This window comes from Spodoptera frugiperda, chromosome 11 (assembly GCF_023101765.2).
Source record: "Spodoptera frugiperda isolate SF20-4 chromosome 11, AGI-APGP_CSIRO_Sfru_2.0, whole genome shotgun sequence".
NCBI lineage: Eukaryota > Metazoa > Arthropoda > Insecta > Lepidoptera > Noctuidae > Spodoptera > Spodoptera frugiperda.
Window position 1 is genome coordinate 10,853,370 of NC_064222.1, and position 14,643 is coordinate 10,868,012.

At 35.3% G+C, this 14,643-nt stretch overlaps 1 protein-coding gene across 2 annotated transcripts in view; it reads left to right on the plus strand.

Annotated features, from left to right (window-relative positions):
* The window catches only part of LOC118275236 (calcium/calmodulin-dependent protein kinase kinase 2), a 191,218-nt gene that overhangs the window by 78,403 nt on the left and 98,172 nt on the right, over nt 1–14,643 (plus strand). For both annotated transcript variants that reach the window (XM_050697074.1, XM_035593140.2), the window contains exon 2: nt 14,467–14,525. In XM_050697074.1, the coding sequence (XP_050553031.1) occupies nt 14,467–14,525 (59 nt within the window). The remainder of the gene's footprint in view (nt 1–14,466; nt 14,526–14,643) is intronic.

Sequence of the window (14,643 nt, forward strand, 5' to 3'; positions counted from 1 at the left end):
TTGTAGCGAGTTTGCTTGAGCTATGCTAAGTCTGGCGGGATCTAGCGCCGGTGTCAGACTCCTCGCTAGCTAGTTCGAGATATTCCGAGGAGTAATGTTTCAACTATTGTGAGGTGCTTGTAACTTAAGCCACGGTAAAGTTGTTGCGTTGATGAGATTAATTTTCATGATAGAAATAATGTTTATGATAACAATATTACAAGTCTATGAGCATAATTTTATTATTACTAGCATTAGGAAACAAGAAAGAATCGATTGGGCATATAACTCTATGCACGCCCTGGCCATCGAATCCGAAACTATTTACTCGTTAGTTGCACCAACTTATATGAAATAATAAAAAATATAGGGGTTATTTAAAAAATAAATAACCAACTTGGTATTACATAGATCTCACAACTGTTTACGGTAAAGAAGCTGAGGTGCGAGGTTTGGGCTTTTTTATAGGATGTTTTTAAAGATATAATTTTTTTTAATAAGTTTTTTTGTATACGTACATTTTAAAGATAAAAATGTTTTAATGCACTAAGGCCCCTCGCCCACGGCTTCTTTTTGGGGCAATGCGAACCACTTCACTTCACTAAAAGCGTGACAGCATGTCCACATAAAGCCGCCGTGTGCGATGAGCGATAGGCCTTAAATCTAGAATCAAAACTCAATCTTCAAAACTACTCCACCAAAGAAAAACAAACCATACCCTCACATAAATAAAATCCATTACCCTTTAAACTTATCTACACCAACACGACCAAACCAAAACCGTTCAACGTAGAACAAAAGGTAAAATAGCGTTCAAAATTAGAACAATAGACTTAATCCGTCAGCCGCTGCAGCACTTGATAGATTAATCCTATTATAGACGCTCCGCAGCGATGCAGCTGCTAAATGCTAAGCTTAGTGGGAACGGAGCGTCTTTGAAATGAATTTTATTAAGAAAAGCGATCAATATTATGTGGGCAAATGGATTAATTTAAATATTAATCGGGTTGGGCTTTGATAACTATAAGTTATTTATTAATAGCTGTTACTTAATTATTCTGTAGGTCTAGTAGTTGCTAGCGCCACTACCTAGCGAAGGAACTTGGCTTTGAATCCCGAGTTAAGTAAAAATCAACGAGGATTTTTCGGTTTTGAAAAAACCTTCGGAATAGCATAGAGTTTGGAATCATAAACTACTTACGCAAGTTTATGACAATAGGTTCATCAAGGGTGAATTTTTTAACTACTAGTGGTCGCCTAGTGGTCGAAATTCGACCATATACGATTTAATTTACAATACCACTTAACATACGTTCAAGGATAATTTTTAAACTCAAACAAACTCTTTTATAAAACTCTATTCATATGAGACGTCAGAATATCATCGCAATGTCTATTGATTTTGACGTTTTGTCAAATACGATCAGATACTATGCATGTGTGTGTAATGTTTTATTTATTGATTTAATGTACTTTATAAGCATTATTTTTGAAAAATATTAGCATGCTGCACTTCTCCTACACATAAACTATAAGTGTACCAAATTTTATGCTCCTACGTCCTCGCAATTTTCGTAAAAAGCGGTCCAACGTTTTTGCATCACGTATTAATATATAGATTTTTAGGCCAGGTAATAATTTTAAAAATAAATTTTCTTTAATGCATTTTCAACTGTAATGCCTTGTCATAAGGTTCAAAATGTAATTACACATTAAAGGTTACTTTTTTTTCTTGAATGGTATTTTAGTTTACTTTGATGAGCTGGTGTCTGCACTCATCTGTCAATTAGTAAGATATTTAAACACAAGTCACGTCTTTGCATTTAGGCCTACAGTTCTGCTTACCTCATTTATTTTTATTCACTACTAACATTAGAAGCTTTCTTTTTAATTTTGTTGTGGTTAAACGGTTTTTCAGCCCATTTTCTCAAATTCGTTTCGCAAATGGATATTTTGCTTAAAATTGGACGGTCATGCTAGATGCTTTTTTTGTAATTTTAAGAAAATTTCAATTTGAAAGCATGATAATACAATATGATGACGATGATTAATTATCAATTAGTTACTATACTGATTCGCATACGAATAAAATTTTTCTAAGTTATATCAAAAGTGGTTCTAATTTTGTTTCTCTTTTCCATATTGTGTACGCACTACCTATTCCCAGATCATTTAAAAAAATCCATCCAAAGGTTGTCTGCACGAAACTGCCGTGTGTGATAAGACCACCGATTTACTCTAATTACAATGTAAACGTATTTTATCTATGTGCAATAAATTTTAAAAAATAAATAATTTTGGGAAAGTAGTTTCAAATAGCACATCGAAAATACAAATAATTTCCTTAAAACATTTAATTAATCACAGAACAATCTACCATATTATTAAATGTTCTCGGATAAAAACTACACCATCTATAATAAATAAAAATGCCATTTATTTCTTACTTACGTTTGTTTACAAAGAATTATTTGTACACTATCCATACCACATAATGTGTACTTAATATATAAATCCGTGGTCCGATGGTCTGATTTGAATAATAAAATTCTTTTTGTGTTGGATAGTGCATTTATCGAGGAAGGCTATAGGCTATAAAACATTTGGTACGCTATGTCTAATAGGAGCCAAGCAGAGCGGGTGAAACCGCGCGGAAGTAGCTAGTCATTAATAATTTCACACGGAAAATTAGCAAAGGTTTCTACTCAACGTAATCTCTCAGCCAAAAGCAACCTCATCCCCATCTCCTCAGAGCGATCCATCAAACTGAATTCTAAATTAATTTCAAGTAGCAAATACCTCACACTTCAAAAGTTCACTTACCCTTTCATGTCTTCAACCATCTAATTATAAGCCGAATATTAAAGTCATAAATTTAAAAAAGCTATTTCTGGCAACACCGAACTCCATCCATAACTTAAAATTTGACGTTCATGTTAAAATGGCGGTCATATTAATGTAATGTCTATAATTTATTAATGTTGTTGAGTTATTTGATTGATTGCATTGAGAGTAATCTCTTGATTATTATGTCATTTGTGGAATACTTAATCTAAATTTGTGGCTGACAATCGTTTGTATTTTATTAATCCTTACAAATTTATTTAAGTATTACAAAATTTAAGTATTCTTTTATAATGCAATCTGTCATTTTGCCCTAAGCAATAGTTTGGTATGTGCTCAAGTAGCGAACTGTGTCGCATCCTTCTTAATATATTTGTGTGTTTACTGCAGCTTTTATTGAGGAAAATAAATAAAAAAGTATTCATTTATATAATTCTACAAACTTTCATACACGTATGTACTTCTGATATGAGTGGAACTAGAGTGTGTTAACTGATTGTATTTTGATACGGGTTGAGTTATTTGGATTATTATTAATTGACTTATATGATACGGGAAAATGGAAAAGAAAATATATCATGGCATGCCAACGATTTGGAACAAAGGCAGAAAATATTTTTCTTATAAGCTATTAGATTTGACTCTTAATTTACTTTAAGTAAGTATGATGTTTGTCGTGGTGACCCGGAGATTTAAATCTGTTTATTAAGACACCCCTGCGAAGGAAAAACCGCCAACCCGCATAGACTAAGCGTGGTAATTAATGCTCAAAGCTTTTCCGTGTGAGAACTTGAGAAGTGGCCTTTGGTCAGCAGTGGCATATATGATGCTTACCTTTTCAGACAAAATAGGTAAAGATGTTATTTTTCGTCTTTGAAACTAAAACAAAACTGTCATGAAAATAATTCTAACCTACTTTGTTGATTGTAGTTTGTGTGTGAAAGTGCTGGGGGCGCCAGACCAGTCGTCTGGCACTAATTAGGCTCTGGCGCTACACTGTGAGTCTAGATACACATATACCTAGGTAGTACATGTCTATATGTAGTCTGTGGAGCATTCTGTCTGAATAAACTATGAGAGTCGGTTGGGTTATCGCTCTGAGCGGTTATGCGCCAAAATCGATTGCATTGTCATTTGTATTGCATGTTGTGCCTAGTTATAAGGAAAATATTATGCAGGATTATACAGATTAGTTATCATAACTTTGTATACTGAAATGACTCCACATTTTTTTTTGTATACACCTGAAAATATTTGAATAGCAAATGTTCAGTGCCAATCAAACTAACTGCAATATTCTTACAATGGTAACACTATCAGACAATGGTATGATAATGGAAGCTGCTATACGAATGATGCGGTGGCTGGGCAACTGGCTGCCGTGTATCGTTTACTTAGCGGATTCGATTTCAACACTAAGCAACATTTTGTGTAATCCACAAATTATTGTTTTTGATCTGGATGTTATGTGTATGTGAAATTACAAGTTTGTAAACGCACCCACGACACAGGAGAAAAGCAAAGCGTGATAAACGTTTTTTTTAAAGTAAATATTTTCATAAAATACTTTTTGTAGAAAATCAATTGGTATCCTCTCAAATTCATCAATATCAACATCACACTACACACAAGAACACAGTACAAACTTACAGTAGCAAAAGAAACTTTCGTATTACCGCAGATAGGTACAATAATACCTTCACGGACCCTTCCCTACAAAGCCAAGGTTAACAGCTAGTATCAGTGCTGGGGATCTTATTAATCCCCTCCAAGAGCCGTGAACGTGGAACTTGTGCCATTAGTGGTTATCTGGTGATTACCGGGTATCTAGTGGCCGGACGCCGGTTACATGTCCACGCTTCCCTAATCTGGTACACAACCCTTGTTGATAAGGTGGGGGGCAGGATATAGGCGGTAGCGATTTAGCTTAAATTGTACTAATTGTCGCGAGCTAAATATTGACCGCAATGGCGTGAACAATAAAGTATCGATCGATAGTTGTTTGTGTCAAAGGATGACAACGGGTTGATGACGAATTGATTGGTAATATTATTACGTAAAGTAAGTACTTTTTACGTAAAGTAAGCAAGACAATTTAAATAGATTTTATTTTTAAATACTTAAAATGATTTCATGTCAAGTATAGAGCAACAACCAAATCCGCTTCTTGATCTGATTATAATTGTTAATTTTCTAACATAAAAATAGCTTTAATTGTTACTAGTATAACATTCCCGAAACTCTGTGTTAAGTTAAAAACTAATTAAAACTTCATCACATATTCGCATGCCACTAAATAGCTTTAAATATTGTCTAAATTATTGCTTTCCAATTAATTTAAAATAAAATAAATAATAATACATGATTAAATTAATATATTTATTTAGAGTACCAATCAAAAATATTTTAGTCAAATTAAAATAAAATAGTACCACAATAAACCAAATGAATAACAAAACAAAATATTAAAAATCATTAAGAAGAATTTTTACTCTCAAATACTAAAACAATATTTTAAAATCGCTGTATCTAATACCTTACACCGTACAACTGTTACTACAGAAGTAGGGCGGTGTCCTGACCTTGCGGCGCTTGGTTCCGGCGCGCGGTAATACAATGTCCGCCTCCCGCCGCCGCTCGCGCCGATATACCGCCCAACTGCTTGATCATTCATAGAGATGTTAGATTTTATGAGTAGATAGACTTGTGTGTTTGGAGGTCTGAACAACTAATTTTAGTGGCACGTGTTTTATGTCCTTTTTTTAAGGGGGGAAAATCTTCTAGTGACTTGTCCCGCCTTGGGTGAGGGACTATCAGACTCTTACCAACTAAAAACCGTTCCTACTCCTGCCTTTCGGGCCCAAACTCCGGTAAACCCGTTAGACATATCATGGATTAAGGAACCAATGGGAAATCCTCGTATCAAAGTATTTTTAATTTATTGATTGAATGTAGAGTAACAAGATTATTTTTTTTTTTCAAAATGTTACTGAATTGAAAATTATTGTACTTTGCCTTTGGCGAAAAACAGACACTTGGGACTTTTAAAATCAGTTCGAGTTTTTTATTAAGTTAAGTAAAAACTAAACAATAAACTATATGATGCAATCGACAAACAACTACTAACTCATCTATCAATTCTTCTTCTTAGTTAACAAAGAGGTTATTTAATTCGTCCTCCCAACTTAACTAACTCTCCGTGAAGCAGTTACTTGTAACTCCCGGATACAACGGTTAACCTTGACCGGCTGACTTAACGGGATAACTTAACCTTTTCCTTTTACAGCCGAGATGGAAGGGAACGGCTGAAAACACGCAGCTAATGGCGTGTAAACGGCGGAATAAAATGAAACATTAACTATTTAGAACGTGGCATCTTGTTGGGGATTCTGTAAAAGGGTTTCTAAGATCTCTTGCTGGGTAAGCGGTTGGAAACATTGCTGTAGAGCTCAGGGGCTCTCGGCTATCAATATTCGTTTCCAAAGTATTGGTGAACCTGATTGAAAAAGAAGTAACCTATAGTTATAGGTAGTTAGTTTCTTTCTCGTTCTTCTCCATATGAATCTACACTTTGGAACGAGCAAATAACTTCACTAGAAGACTGACCGACAAACATACATTATTATTATATTTTTATAATATTTCATTCGACATTCGAAAGTACCTTCCTGCACTATTTGAAATAAATAATATCGACTTTGAGTTTGACATTACAAACATGAATATGAAAATGATGACACTGGCTAATTTCTCCGAAAGGGTAAGTAGAGGACAAACCCCTTGAAAGTATCCACACATCCATACAATGTAAGAATAGAGCTATTAAAATACCAAGGCACTGCCTATTGGCACTTCAGACAGAATTCCACACATATCTCCTTTCGAATACAAAACAAAAACTATCAAAAACAAATGAAAATCTAAAACTACAATAAAAGTACTGTACTAAATCGTAGTCGTAGTTTCAATGCATATAAACGAGTTTAATTATTTCCATTTTTGAACGTATAGGCTCATAAATAGATAGATGAAAATCTCTGCCGTGCCTCTTTGGCTGACTTCCAAAACTCTGCCAAGTAGGCCGGGCGAAACTATTCAACATATTATCGTACCAAGATTTGTGATTCTTGTAACATTCTTTGTGGATATTATTGATAGTTATCTGGATTTGTAGGTGTGTTTGTGTTTGTGTACAAAACAAATATTTTTTTCTCAAAATCTTTGGGGTCAATCTTCATGTTGTTTTGACCTAGTATTTATACTGAGTTTTTACATTAAGACGACTAAGCTGTTTTAGTAGGGAAAAGTATTATTTTTTTCTGGTAATTCGCATTTGTAGCAAAGAATCTGACATTCTATTCGGAGTATGTATCAACTTTAAACTGGCTTCAAGAAGTTGTTACATAAATTAAGTGCAACACTTTGCTTGGCATTTCTGGGAAAACTATTGTTCTGTGGTATTATGAATATTGTTATCTATACCTAGAACAAAATGAAACTACAATTTAACTAAGCTTTTATAAATAATACCTGTGTAGGAGCATCTAGGACGGAGAGTAAGAAATACATTCATTAGGAAACTCCTACGTAATCCGGTAGAAGTTCAGCGCAGAAATATTTTACCTTGAATCCTTTTTTGAAATAGAAAAACTTTCCTTCCATAATATAGGTATATTGTATGGAACTTTCTATTTATAACACTTAGCCCCTTTATTATAAAATAGCTTCAACCCAAGACAGTCCACTGCTGGACTATGGACATCCTGTCCACAAGATGGTTTGCCATAATCACCACGCTTGGCAGATGTATTAGAAATCACAGTTTTAAATGTGCAAGTTCCTCAGAGTCCGCTGCTTTCCAGTCTCTGTCTAATATGGACTACCGTAATTTTTGTTCACCAAATGGTGCTAGTGTGAACCTCACGTTTTTCGTCCAATAGGGAGTGTCACACCAATGAACGTTCAATATTTGTCAGCTGCAGTGATTGGACAAAACATCTTCTTGTTGCATTTGCACCATCTGATGACCAGAATCATCGGTACCATCTGTGGCCACCACTCTGCACCATGGTGGGCTCGTACGACACCTTCGAGAAGAGTTTCTCGCGACAAACGTATTTGAAAAATGTGTACCATTTTACTGTGACCACACGGCAACAAAACGTTCATTTTATCAAATAATATTTGTGAAATGATTCCGTGTAACACAAAATGAAATAAAAGACAGACAGAAAACAATAAAAACAGAATAATTACGTCTGGTAACCTTAATTTGTTGAGCTGGCAACACTCTTTGTTTCACGAGACAAACAAGGTGATTGACCTTTGGTGAGACTTGTTATTACGTTTTAATTACTTGTCACTCTAATAAATTCAATAAATTGTAAACTTTAACATAATAAAATTGTTATTCTATGAATAATAATTTTGGTTTTATTTTTGACATTGACATGTAAAGATTTATGTCAGTTTCGTCAGGTAAGTTTTGTATCATTTTTTTTATCACCTGATGGTAAACAATCGCCGCCACCCATGAACACTCGTAACACCAGACGCGTTATAAGTGCGTTGCCGGTCTTTTGGGCGTTAGGAACTTAAGTGTTTTTGGGAAATCGGTGACTGGAAACGGGGGTAATAGGGCCTCCGTTTACGTTACTTATACACGGAAACAAAGCGTTGTTAAAAAATAAAATTGTTTCATAACAATGATAACCATACTAGTTTATATACCTACTCAAGTAAAAATCAATTTGTACATCCTACCACAAAAAAAAACCTCATAACCTCACAATCAAGGGAAGTTTTTCCCTAATTCAGGATCATTTGTCAGCAAAACATTCCTTCAAAACATTTTTATGCTTCACAAACTATTCCAACCCCCCCCCCCCTCCCTCCTAAACCTCACAGACAGACAGACATGAGACTAGTAATGTTGTCGTCATCGTCGGTGAGACATTTCAACCCCGATATTGTATGAAAGTAGATAGATGTGTAAGTGGGTCGAAAAACAGAAGTAAAGTTGAATTACGATGGGAAAGTGCTGTGTTGTCTATAATCTATTTTACTTGTTTTTTTTTTTTTTTTTTTGGTAGTAGTATAATGTGTATATGTTTGCTTTTAAATTGAGATCCTGGAGGATCCTTTCCTATCCTGACCTTTGTGGAGTGAACGACCGACTGCAAGCAATGTCTTTATTTTTTAATTTTTTTTGAGGGGGGAAGTCATTCAATGACTTCCCTCGCCTTGGACGTAGCGAGAGTGAGTGTCAGACTCTTACTGACTAAAAATCACCCCGTTCCTACTCCTGCTTTCTGAGTCGGAGCCACGGTAAACCGACGGTCTTATGACTTTGTTTTCTGCAGGGGACAATTTTTTACAGACTTCATTCTTTGTAATTGTTTTTATGGTACAACGAAACACAACGCAAGCGTTGTTTCACGTCGGTTTTCTGTGCACTAGAACAATTTATTCATTTAAACAACAATACTGACAAATCGAACAACAAAAACACGATTGAATGAAATTCCTCGATGATTGCATTGTCCCTGGAATTCAATAATTTACAATTCACTTACTATAAAGGCTTGATTGAAACTCCCGAGCATAATTCGATTCGCAATCGAAAGTTTTCCGGTAACCGTTCCGATTCGGAATAATGTTTGAATCTATTCGATTCTGAGTAATGAAGCCGTTTCATCGATGTCCAATTGAAATTCTTATTATTCCTCTTGTTAAGTAGGTACTTTGATATAAGTATTTTATTGGAATTTCAGATAAGAGTGAGAATGTGATTATAGACTTGTCTTTAATCTGTGATAAATGATACAATTTATATTTTTTTAAAGTAAAACGTTTTTGTTTAGACGTCAACGTCATGCCTTTTATTACCGAAGGGGTAGGCAGAGGTGCACCTGCATATTAAAGAAAGTAATGCCACTGTACAATGAACACCTACTTTTTGCCATTTGTGTTTTAAGTCCCATTTTGTGGTGAACCTATAGCATTTATTAAGCACAATTCCAAACTCCCTGCTACTATTAAGAAATTTTCGAAATACCGAAAAATTGCCAGTAATACTTTACCCGACCCGGGAATGCCCGGGATAGCAACGTAGCGTAGCACGTCTCTGGTGGAAAAGCACCGTAAAGACAGAAAGTACCTAGTTAAGTATGTATAATTTAAAAAAAAAACTTCCATCATACCGAGACATGACCCCAACCCTCGCAAAGATATCGCAAGCTATCAATTTCCAGCAAATTGTTGCCAGCCTGAAACCATTTCACGAACAAATTACTCAACTGATACATATTTAAGAAAGGGTTGCCAGACTCCGACCCCGAACAACCTTTTGTAAAGACTCCAATCAATATTATATTTTATTATGTTTCTACAAAGGATCACTTTTGAAAAGCAAAGGAATCATTTTAGATGGTTCGGGAAAGTTGTCTAATATTTTTACTTTTAACGATAGGCAGTTTTTTTGTATGATAAGTATCATGAGACATATTAAATTGATAAGAAATAATGCCTATGAATAAGAGTTCCGATGTTACTTGAAAGTAGTAGAGGTATTCTCTAAAATTTCACGTAAATATAAAAAAGAAAAACATTGAAATGCGGGCCAGTTCATATTGTGCAAGACAAAATATAAGGTTTTTAACCGACTTCAGAAAAAGAAGGTTCTCAGTTTAGCCTACATATATGTATGTTTGTGCGCAATTATTTCGCGTTTGGCTGAACCAATTTTAATGCGGTTTTCAGCATAGTATTTTTCACCTGGTTCAAAAAAGGAGGCGGTAAAGCCAACTGAATGCGATTACCTTTAAAAAAACGTAATTAACTAAATTAGACAGTTACTTAATTGTTTTATCTTTTTAAATCTGAAACAACTTATCTTCGTGTGTCTTAAACAAAACGATCTTAAAAAACCAATAACATACCATATCAGACGACACAAAGCAACCCTAACTGGCATATAAGTTACACAATAATACACCTCATTCACTAGGCGATAATGTTCAATTTGTTATGTACAAAATAATTTCCCACAATAAAGTCTTGTTCATACGGGGCTAGTGGGACTTTATTACTGTGTTACGTTAGTGTAGAGCTAGGCAGGGATTTGTTCAGATGTAGATAGGGCGGATTTATTAGTGTGCTCTTTGTTTCTGGTTGGTTTATCGGTTACATTGGTTGTGGAGATACTCTAGTTACTAGTTTTCGGTATTGTGTCGCCTGGGTATTCATATTGTTATTTTGGTCGAGTTATCATTAATCGTATCGCGTAGTACAGGATTACTTACTTGACTTATTTAAGTTCTATGTCCCCTAGATAGGTCACAATGCGCCTACAGAGCTCCTCCATCTTAATAGATATTACAGAATTTGTAACAAATAATAATTTGCTTAATTCAGAATATGTAGTTTACTTCATACTCTACATTAAATAGCTACTTGTAGTTGTGTGTCGATTTTCTTTATTTTTTAAAGTTAAAGAAAAGTAAAACTTAAATTCTAATTATAAGTTATAAAACCCACATTGAGCAAACGTGGTGATTAATGCTCAAACCTTCTCCGTGTGAGAAGACGAACAGGAAGCTTTTGGTCAGCAATACCCATATTTATGGGCATGATGATGATGCTCTGTTTAACATAGTAAAAATACTTAATTATTTACTTTCCAAACCAGTTACTCTCACAGTGTGAGCGCGCCATTACTTGTCATGTAAGAAAGAGATCACATGTGTTCGGAATGTGCCACATATTGACTTGTTACTGGAAGGGAATGTAAAGAAAGAAAGAAAACGATCACGTGCGTCAAAGAGTTTATATGTAGTAATATAAAGGCAAGCGTCCACAGGCCCGGATCATCAGTACGCATCGCATGCAGATCAGTGGACGCAGTTGTATGACTTTCTATACAAGACAAACTAAAATCTGTTGCATGCGATGCATACGTTGCAGACCTGAGGACGCGTACCTTTATTGATTTACACCATTAAAAAAACATAGCTTTTTAAGTTAATTAAGTTAGAAGTAAACAAATACAAGAATTTAACAAGACACGAGTCCGATCGAAAACTGGGCATCGCACATGATCCCTGAAATTAATCATCCAATCTAAACCCCATACCTTAACCATGACAGTGACCTGTGACCCTATCTTAACTCAAAATACTTCAATAACTTCCAAGTCATTCCAAAACGAAACAAATTGCATTAGTACAATATCGCCTGCTCTTGAAATATCTAATTCAATATTAAATGTAAATTGTCTGAGAGTTCATTACCGCTGAGACCCTTACTTCTAATGCAACGGGCCTTTAAGTGGGTCAGCAGGGGTCCTCAGAAATGAATGTAAAATGTTGATGTTAGGTAAGGCTGTCCTTTGTTTACTTATATTCTCTCTCTCTCGCTATCTCTATCTCGTTTGCTCCTGTTTGAGGATCGTAGTCAGCATCAAGGTTGCATCTGGAGCGGATGATCTAAACCGTGTAAAGTTTTGCTCCGTACGGGAATCAAACCCGCGACACGTTGCGCGGCAGCCAGTTGCCCTGCACCAACCATGAAATTTATCCTAATCGTGTTGATTTTGTATTCTGGTATGAACTGCGAATGCTGTATACACCTATAAGTGACAAATTCACAGCAAATTGGTGTAAAAATGTAATGCGTCTTTAGTGAATAAGTCGTTGGTGTATCTTTTACAAAATAAATAAAGTATTTATTTTCATTGCCATGGACAGCCCGCCACAATCCATTCACATTTCCCTATACTTATTATACTCTGTCTCTTATTATGGCAATCATACTAAACTTCACCAAATACGTCGACACAGAAAACAAAAGAACATCTCACTCACTTTGTGTCACTGAAACATTGAGTTACGATACCCACCCTTACTACCTACGTAATAAGTGTCATGTGTTGCATTAGGAGAGCGTGGGAACATGCACTTGTATGCAGAACATGTGTTTACCAGTACATAATATTGTACCCTTTGTCTTAGCTCTTGTAATGTTGATGTTGTTGCAAACATTATCTTCATTCAATAGTTAAAACCATGTTTAAACGATTATATATAATCGTAATGCCTTTTATCTCCGAAGAGGTAGGCAGAGGTACACATTACAGCACGTAATGCACTATGCAATAAGTTTAAAATCGCCAACCAGCAATGAGTAAACGTGGTGATTAATGCTCAAACCTTCTCCGTGTGAGAAGAGACCTTTGGTCAGTAGTGACCACTAATAGGCTGTTGATGTGAAAGCATTGTATCTAATATGCTATTTTGGGCTATCTAACGAAAAACACCTATAGTTGGATCAAAGATCATCCCCATTCTACCACTACCTACTTACAAAATATTGTTTTACAAAAGCACATACCACACAACATTACAACATCAAAAGCTCAGATGAAAAGGAGAAACACTCTTGTATTATGTTCAACATTTCTCCTGAAAGCGGCAAAGTTTTCACATCCTCAGACACATTCACTTTGTCGCCTGAAACTAGTTCTAATGTTATATATAAAGCTAGACATATACGACATAAGTACTAGACTTGTATTTCTTGTAATACAAGGTATACTAGCTTCTACCAGTGACTTTATTCGCACAAAGTGTGAATCCCGTTTACATCCCCATTCCAGTTTCCAAAATAAATGATTCCCTATTTGTTACCCACGTTTAGGACCATACAATTAAAGTTTCTTTCTAATTCGTTCATTAGTTCCGAAGATTGGCATGGTCAAATTATAGACTTTGATTCCTCGTTGAGGGTTGTATTGCGATGGGATGTGTGGTGTTCACAAGATTCCTAGGTTACAGAGTAGGCACACGCCAAACATACAAACAGATCTTTTTTAACCGACTTCCCAAAAAGGAGGAGGTTCTCATTTACTATTTTACAACATCCATATTCATGTTTTATTTAACCTTCCTATACTCGCGCATTGGTCTGTGAGACCGACGAAACATTTTTTCAATTTTTTTTTTGTTTTTGGTAACCCCAGCGACTCCATTTTTTTAGTAGCTGCCGGATTCGATGTCAACTTCATTTTAGTGCACGCAGTGCGTTTTTGCGAAACGCACATGTTGGTGTGTTTGGCGCCAATCGGTCCGTCAGACCGACGCGAGTATAGGCGTAACTTTTATCGTAAGTATAAAAGTAGTATAAGATTGTTACTGTGAAGCTGATAACCAAGTGAATCTGTGATTTACATATCTTATAGCTATTGTTTTTTAAAATAATAAAGTTAATTTGAGTTGTTTTTTTGAAGAAATATGTTTTAGTTCTGTTTACTTAGTACATAAGAAAAATATGTCAATTTTGAAGGCTGTTTTGTATGAGACTGATAGTCAAGTTAAATATATAATTAACAAGTTATAAAATGATATGATTGTTTCATTATATCCTCTATTTTGAAAACAAAATATAATCTTTATAGGTTTTCATAGAAAAAAAATAAATGACAGCAGTTCAAACTATCGGTCTGTGAGACCGCGCGCGAGTATAGCTGTAACAAAAAATCACGCGAGTATAGGAAGGTTAAAAAAATGTTAAGCTAAATATGTTTTGTTGTTTTATTATATTATGTATAGATAGGTTTAGTAATAACGTCTGTCTGTTTGTCTACAGGTGGGCGTACTGCCGCCCGTGCGTCGCGCGCGGCCTCCACGCCTTGCGGACATACCCAGGTAAATAGATTGTAATTATCAACCCCCCCACCCCCCAAAAGTACCCTAAAATATCAAAAAAGCCGGTGAAGTAATTTCTCCAAAGCAAATTGATGAGACTGTAACCTCCATAATATAT